General features: G+C 34.2%; 1 protein-coding gene across 1 annotated transcript; it reads right to left on the bottom strand.

The window, feature by feature from the left end:
- LOC107618731 (protein SIEVE ELEMENT OCCLUSION B) lies at nucleotides 4,272-7,970 on the bottom strand. Its single transcript, XM_016320871.2, has 7 exons — nucleotides 7,559-7,970; nucleotides 7,376-7,462; nucleotides 6,630-7,051; nucleotides 6,414-6,511; nucleotides 6,098-6,243; nucleotides 5,525-5,983; nucleotides 4,272-5,203 (listed from the first exon to the last, which is right to left on the bottom strand). The coding sequence occupies exons 1-7, from the start codon at nucleotides 7,856-7,858 to the stop codon at nucleotides 4,523-4,525; spliced, it is 2,193 nt and encodes a 730-aa protein (XP_016176357.1). The 5' UTR covers nucleotides 7,859-7,970; the 3' UTR covers nucleotides 4,272-4,522.

Below are 8,406 nucleotides of genomic sequence, written 5' to 3'. Positions count from 1 at the left end.
TGCGAAGCTAAGGCTGGCCAGAGAATATTTACATACATATATATATACATAACCCAAAGCCCAAAATACATATATAAAAACCCTAGTTCTCCATATACCTCTAGAAGGCATAAAAGTAAAATAAGCTATCAGGAGAGTTCTATACACCAAAACAAAGTCCCAAAAGATGCACTTCACTACAGAGCTCCAGACGCCTAGCGAGGTGTCTCTCGACCTGCATCTGAAAAACACAGAATATTCGTATGGAATGAGAACTTAGGGTTCTCAGCATGATAAAGGTGTCACGTACATAAGATATAAGGTCCTAGGAAAGCCAGAGGCAATCCTAGAATGCCGACACTCAGATTATAAAACTTAAACGACTTAAAATAGAAACCATAAGCGGGTGGCTCTCTAGGGTTCTAACTTAACCAAACCGAACTAAAAACCCCTAATCTATCCGCCTGTCCTCCGTTCCTCCAACTTCGATGAATTCATATAGACAAATAAGCTGACAATGGCAAACACAGGTAGAATACAAGTAATACAGTTAACAAGTATAACAATTAGCATATTAACATCACTTAAGTATTCCTAATTAATGCACAAACAATCAACTCAAACAATATGCAAATGATGCATGCCTGTCCTATGGCTGATGAGTCTCATCTGTCGGTTATCAAGCCAACCCGACAAGTCCGGCTGCTAAACCCTGGACTGTCCCCTATCGTGCATCCCCAAGAGTCTATTCATAGCTTTTTCTTATATAAAAATTTGCTTATTGGGAGTATCCTTTTTGGAAATTTATACGTGCCCGGTCACCCTTATGACATAGGGTCAACAGAGTATCGAGTCTCAACCTAGAACACATGGTGGCAAGTCATGGTACTTTACCCAGAAAAATTCGTATCTCAGATAATTTAGTGCATAAGCAAATAAACATTCATAATCATTTATAATCATTGCATAATTATTCTTTAAATCCATGGCATCACATATACTTCAGTTCTCTGCGTTTTTCATACATACTTCATCATTTTTCAACCTTACTTCAACCCTAATAAGTTACCACCTCTTCGTAGCTTCATCTTATATACTAGACATACTATTAAGATCTAGGGCTAAAAGAATGAAATTAGAGGTTTAGAAGTTCGAAGTTTAGCTTTAAAACACAAAACTTATATTTGGTGAAACCGGAGCCACGCGTACGCGAGATGCCCAACTCGAATAGGTTGATCGCGTCGTATGCAGGTGGTCGCGTACGCAAATCCTCAAAAACCATTGCTCGCGTGCGTAGGCACCCTGCTCGCGTACGCAAGCTTTGCAGAATGCAAAAATGCTTAATGCTGCAGAATTTTCAGTTTTGCACTCTAAACTTCCAACGGCCATAACTTTTTCGTTTTTAAACATTTTTCATCCGTTCTTCAAACGGCGTAAATTTCACGGACCCAATTTTTATATGAAACAAGTTTGAAATAATTTGAGGGTCCGGAAGCCTAGTTATGGCTCACCGAAGTTCAACCGAAAATCCATTTGACACAAAAACCTCAAACCTCAATTTTCATTAAAAACTAAACTCAAATCCAACCTCGTACACATATATTCAACATAGCAACATACCATAGCATACTAACACAGTACTAAAATCCCCATATCATACCACGATCAATCATGCTTCAATATTACACAATTTTACATCTAAATTTCTCACTTTAATCAACAAAATTATCAATAATCCATCTTACTTGCATAATTCAATATCATCAACTAGTAAATCATTGTTTAATCACCATTTATCATCCTATTTCTACCATAACAATGATCTCCAACACATGATCAATCCATATCATCAATCACTATCACAAGTACTAAGCATACAACATACTTAATCATTCCAACCTATCATATGGTCCTCTAGCCTAAGTTTTCACACAAGACATTATATATTATATACGAGAAACCAAAACCACACCTTGGTCGATTCTCTCGTATAACGTAAGACACCACCAAAAGGCACCAAACACAGCCCCAAGGATCCAAAATCTCCAAAGCAATGACACCCAAACTCCACCAAGTCTCCAATGTTTACAATCAAGCTCCAATTTACATATACACACACCTAATTCACATTTCAACATATATATCCAAAACTTAATACCCAACACACAAAATCAATGAATTAGCTAGAGTTCTAGGATTTTCGCCTTACCCAAGCACCAAAAAAGCAAGATTGAACATTTTTCTCAAGCTAATTAAATCCTATAACATCAAAGAGCCAAAATCTCAATACCACTCTATATAATTTTTAAAATTTTGGAAAAGGAGAGGCTGAGAACGAGAATGAAGGATTCTTACCAATTTATGCACCGGGCTTTGTAGAGTTTGACGCTGCGAACGTGTGGCCGCAAACGGTGCGGCGATCGGATCCTGAAGTGAGAAGATACGGTGATTTGAAGTGGAATCAAGGGTTTGGAACATTCTCCTCTCTTCCCTTGGCTTGTTTCAGCGTGCCTTTGCTGAATGGGAAAGAAGATGGGCTCTTCTTAAGTTATTGGGCTGATGAGTTGGGCTTTGGGCCTATTTTGGATCCGGTTCGGTTCGTTCGGTCTAATCTTAAGTCGAATTTTTTAAAATTAGTGTCAAAATTCTTATTTTAATTAATTTTATCTTATTAAACTATAAAATTCACATTTCTAGTCCCTTTTATTAAAAATTAATTTATTAATTAATTATTCGCTAATTTTACGGAATTTACAGATTCACTAAGAATCAAACTCTAGATCTTTTGAACATAGAGATCTGATACTATATCATGATACTGCTTCTCCTAAAAACTTAAACTAATCAAATGAGACAACATAAATTATTATATTTCTAACCTACTTCATTAACTTCATGATTAATGAATTAGAGTAGTTGAATAATTAATGTAATTAACATGATTTTAATTATTTTTACACGTTATTAATGGTTGACTTTTTAAGATTTTATTATTTAAGTTGAGAAAATCTAATAGACTTTTTATAATATTGTAGGTTAACTTATTATGATAACTTTACTCAAATAACATTAATATCGATCATAGTTTATGACTAATGAGATTTATAAATAAATAAGGCTGACCCCAACAACTCTATAGTGTTTATGACCTTTTTTCTATATTGTAATATTATCGTTATGTTGTGCTATATGACTGCGAGTCTGCGATGTTGTTATATATAATACATATATGTATGTATAATTATTGCACATTATATTTTTTTAAAAAATTATTAACATTATTGAGCGTTACATGTATGCATCAGGTCTTGAATGTTGAATCATTTGGATGAAGTGATTATTTACTCACCATAGTAGGTACAAAACAAAACTCATTTAGCTAAAATTGTTATCACTAATTGGTTGTGTTCTTCTAATGTTACCAATGCACTTAAGCAACAGAAGCTATGATAACTAAATGGTCCCGCCGTCACGTGCGAAACTTCGAATAAATGAAAATACGATAATGCTAGGTTGAGAATAACTAAAATCATTAATATGAAATTTATAATTTATATATATAATATTTAAAATTATATATTTATTATATCTAATATTATATAATTATTTTAATAATAATTAATAAATATTATTTTAAAAATAGAAAAGAATTATATGTAAGAGTAAAAAAGGGTGTACAAACAAATAATAATAATACCTAAACAATTGCTTCAATCTCTGCGAGGAAAAAAAAACTAAACATTGCCACATAAGAGAACTACTTATTCAAAATATAACTCTAAAATTATAAATGTGCAACTACGCATAAATGTGAAAATAATAAAATCAACAAGAATTTTAGTTGAAATATTTCACCAAATACGAGGGTTGCTATTTTAAATAGAGAATTTCTGAATTTCAATTGACAATTTAACTTTTATATGTGTTAAAAGAGTTTTATACATTATTTATAAACTTATTTAAATGAGTACGTATATATAAAAAATCAGTTATTTATATAAAATATATATTAAAAATAACTTAAAAATACATGTATTTATATAAAAATATGTAGTGTTGATTTTTGGTGTACATGATTAGATGATCGTACCAAATATTTTACTTTGTCAATACTCAACACCTTAAAATTAAACTTAAAAGAAATTCAAGTAAACTCCACAGGAAAGGACACAACTAGGAAGGGAGGAGCAGTGTTAGTTCGGCATTTTCGTGGGTGTATGAGGGAGGAAGTGACACTGTTTATAAATGAAAATGTTTTATCTGTAAAAAGAAAAAAATGACCTAGCAAAGACTTTAACTGTGAACAAGCCCAACGGCTTTATTTTATTTGACTGAATCCAAATTTCAGAGACAAGAGAATACAAATAGTGTGGTACGCAACAAGCTAAGGCACAAGGCATAGTGTGTCACTAGCTAACATAGACTTACATAAACTTTAAATCTCAAAAGCATGTATAATTGATGATGATAGATATATAATCTATTTTATTCAATGCTAAATGAAAGCAAAGCCAGCTGAATTTTAAACTTAATGAAGTTATGGTTAAAGATACTCGATCACAGGACCAAGCGGTTTGAAGGCGGATGGGGGTATCATTGCTGGTCCTTTACCATTTTCAAACGAAAAAGCATTATCAACATCCTCAGTACCTATATTCCCATGGCAGCACTTGAAGGTCACAGTTTCGATATGCATCTTGCGGTGGCATGTCGGTTCGGGGCACGTATATTGGATCAGCCCACTAGAAGGAATGTTATCCAATCGGAGCTTCATACAAGGCCGAAGCGCTTGCTTGGCGAGTTGGACATAGTAATAATTGCAGATAGCGGTGCTAAAGCCGCCAAACCCCGATATATTGGGTTGCCACCAGAATTCGAAGCCCTCGAGCACATTCACCATCACTTCATTGTACCCAGTTAAGATTACATTCTGGCCGTTGGTCACGATGGCCCATCCGAAGTCCAGAGTTTTCATGGAGAGAAGCATTTGAATGTTGCCCAAGTTCATGTTGATGGTTTCAACATTTTGAGTGATGCTGAGGAGTGAGTACTTGATGCTATGCCAAAAGTCGGCTTGAAGGTTTTGCTCAATTGTTGTAAGGTTACATTGTACAATGTTTGTGTTTGTTCCTTCCAGGCGCTTTTCTATACCATCAAGATGAACACGAAACTTTTCAGTCCATTCGCTTGTTCCTCCGTAGAAAAAGACGTACTTCTCTTGGCTCTGACTCGCGTGAATATAAAGAATATTAGACAAGAGAAAGTCTCCATAACTAATATTGTACAGCTAACATTACAGCCAACATTTAATATACGAAAAAAATTATCTAAAACTCTTAAACATAAAAGTATTTAAAACTCAATTAAAAATAACATCTGAAATTTAAAACCAACAAAAGTTTATTTTTAGTGAACTTTATACTAAACTCGTTTGACAACTTACTATAACTTTAGTGAGCATATTTGTAGTGTTCTCATGTGTCAATGATATGTACATACTCTACGCAAATAAAAGTAGCAAGGATTGAAAAGTAGTAGTTCTTACCGTGACCCATGTTTGAATAGGAGGAAAAATTTTAAATGCTGCGGACCAAAACCAATTCCATGGTTGAGAAACAACAGTTGAGATGGTAGCAGGATTGAACGGGAAGGCTTGTGTGCCCCACAGAGTGATCGCGTCCAGTGCATTTTGGTTCAAAATATTTGCACAAGCATCAAGCACCACCACAATAGGTTTACCTCGGTAATTCCACACTTGTTGCAATGCTTCGTAACCTTCTATGGGTAAGTAATATTCCACCACATACCATGATGGCATCGTAGACTTCAAATTCTTAAACCTTTCCCTGATTTCAAGGGTCCAATCTTTCACAATAGGCACCCACACAATCTTACCCTTCTTGTATCCGTGAATCGATGTTAGAGACGTTATCTCATGGTCAATCTCAAGACCAGAAATGAATAAAAACAAGTTCTCTGTTGCTATTAGTTCATCCAGGGTAAGCTGTCCATTGACGAACCAAATTACAATTAGAAACGACAGAAACATAAATTTGCAAATCTATATATAACACACGGCATGGTGTTGAAATTTTATTATTACTTTCGCACTAATTACCAGTTCATTGGTAGCATTTTTGGCAATTGTATTACCAGGATTATCAACATTCTTGGGATAGATTAGAGCTTTGAGGAGTTGCCAAATTCCTACTGATGAAGGATTTTGTAAGACCTCTATACGCCAAATTAGATCTTGCAATTTCCCTGCAATACAAATGAAGATAAACCTTTGAGTTAGTAAGTATAGATTTAATAACGAGAAATGATTTAAATTTAATGCCCGAGTTACTAATAAAGTACTAGAGTGTGAAAGTTGTACTAGTAGCATTTATTTATTTATTTATTTATTTATTTATGTGTGTAGATAACGTAACCTTGTTGGATTCTGATTTCCTGCAAATAACTTTTCAATTGAGCCAGAATATCATTGAGTTTCTGAAGAACCCAAGAATACTCGATCTGCTCGCTCCCCCTGATGAGTCAATCCAACATATGAAAGTAGAAGTTTGATTGTGGTAATATAGATTTGATTTTAACCAATATAAAAAATATAATGAGAGAGCAGCTCGGATGTTAAAATTCGGACATACGTTAGATTAGCACAAGCAAAAAGGGAGAAAATTGCCCAATAAGCGTAAAGAGCACGAGGATCGTTGCAGAGAGTTGGAAAATGCTTTAGAGAGTATGATGATCTGTTTGCAAAGAGCTTCTCCAATGTGATGATCCCCTTTATGAGTTGCAGTGTAATTTTAACCAAATTACTTGTAACATTTGAAACCGATTGAGCGGGCAGAATCCCCTCTTTTGCAAGCGTGAACAGATGCAGCTCAAGCGCGTTCTGCTTCTGGCTCGCTTCCTGTGCCACTGTCAGTCGCAATGGCTTTACATAGTTCAAAGCAAAAGCAGAGAGTGCTATCACTGCTTTAGCATCCCATGCGTAACTCCTCAGCTTCTCAAGAACTCCCACCACTGACTTGTGCGCATTTGATTCGTCGAACGAGTGGCATGTCATCTGTAATAATTATCCAATGTCATTCTAGTATCCGTATACTAAGCTATTTAAAAATATATTTTTAAAATTAAAATAACATTTTTTAAAAAATATTATATGTTTATATTATGGTGATTATGGTAGTTATGATATTTAAAAAAATAATAAAAAAATATAATTTTAATTTTAATAACGCTTTATAACCTCTGATTCACTATAAATATAAGCATACTTAAATTCACCATATGATTATAATGAACCATCTTAAATATGTAATAATTTTGATTGGCACCATACAATACAATGAGCTAAGTTATTGTAAAAGTAGGTAATTAATGAGTTGACCTTGCAAGCAATCTCGCTGAGAAGGCTGTAAGCTGGCTGGAGAGCAACTTGAGGAACCTTGTTTTGCCCAAGATCGAGGGTCACTTGCTGAAATAATAATAATATTCAGAAATAAACAATAATATAAATATAGTCACGTTAAAATGCAGTACAATGTTATAATAGTTAGTTAGTTATGAGGACCTGGAGGTCAAGAGAAATGGTTGAGGTGCTAATAACAATGCCAGACAGAACATTGAAAAGAGAATCGACATCATAGCTGATTGCTGGAGCGCCATGGATGGGGCTGATGTTGCAAGAGATCAAATTATCATTAGGCACATTGAATGGGTTCAGCGGGCATATTGGAGGAGCACAATCGGCTGGGAGGTCTGGAATAATTGCAGGATGAGGGGTGGAAGTGGATATGAGTGGAACTCCTGGACGAGACTCTCCTGGCTTCATTATTCCAGGGAATTGAGGGCTTCCGATTGTGTTTGACATTATCACAAAACTCAAAAGAGAACAAGAGTTACTTAGCGCTCTCAGATTAATTAAAGAAGCAGAAAAAAACCAACTCTTCTTAGCTTGTGCGGTTTTGGTGTGCCTCTCCTAGCTGCATACCTTATCCCTATTTATAATTCTCAAGGGGTTACACTTTTTACACCCTCTTTTAATTTTCTTTAATTTGTAGGGTCTTAATATATATAATTAATGACAAGTGTTCCGTGTTCACACTCGCAGACCCAGTTAAAAAATCTAGCATTAATCGATTACTCTAACTAATTGATGTCGGCCAGCATCTTATCACTTGATGTTTTTAATTAAGAGGTTGGAATTTGAAGTCTACTTTGCTATGAAATGTACTCATGTATGATCAATTGTTTATTTTTAAGTGAGAAAAGTTTAAAGGTAAGCAGAATTTATTATATTTTGTTAGTATTTTTAATTATTAGTCAAATTTTTTTTATTATAGTAATTCATTAACATGTTTTTAGTCTATATTTTTAAATATTAATAATAAACTTTTAACAAAAAATATATAATAAATT

This window comes from Arachis ipaensis, chromosome B09 (genome assembly GCF_000816755.2).
Source record: "Arachis ipaensis cultivar K30076 chromosome B09, Araip1.1, whole genome shotgun sequence".
Taxonomy (NCBI): domain Eukaryota; kingdom Viridiplantae; phylum Streptophyta; class Magnoliopsida; order Fabales; family Fabaceae; genus Arachis; species Arachis ipaensis.
This window is presented reverse-complemented; position numbering and strand designations above follow the sequence as displayed.

Coding starts and splice junctions, on each gene's coding strand:
- LOC107618731 (XM_016320871.2), bottom strand. CDS start 7,858: ATGTCAAACACAATCGGAAGCCCTCAATTCCCTGGAATAATGAAGCCA. Junction 6,512..6,629: donor TTTGCTTGTGCTAATCTAAC/GTATGTCCGAAT, acceptor TTGACTCATCAG/GGGGAGCGAGCAGATCGAGT. Junction 5,984..6,097: donor AAAATGCTACCAATGAACTG/GTAATTAGTGCG, acceptor GTCAATGGACAG/CTTACCCTGGATGAACTAAT.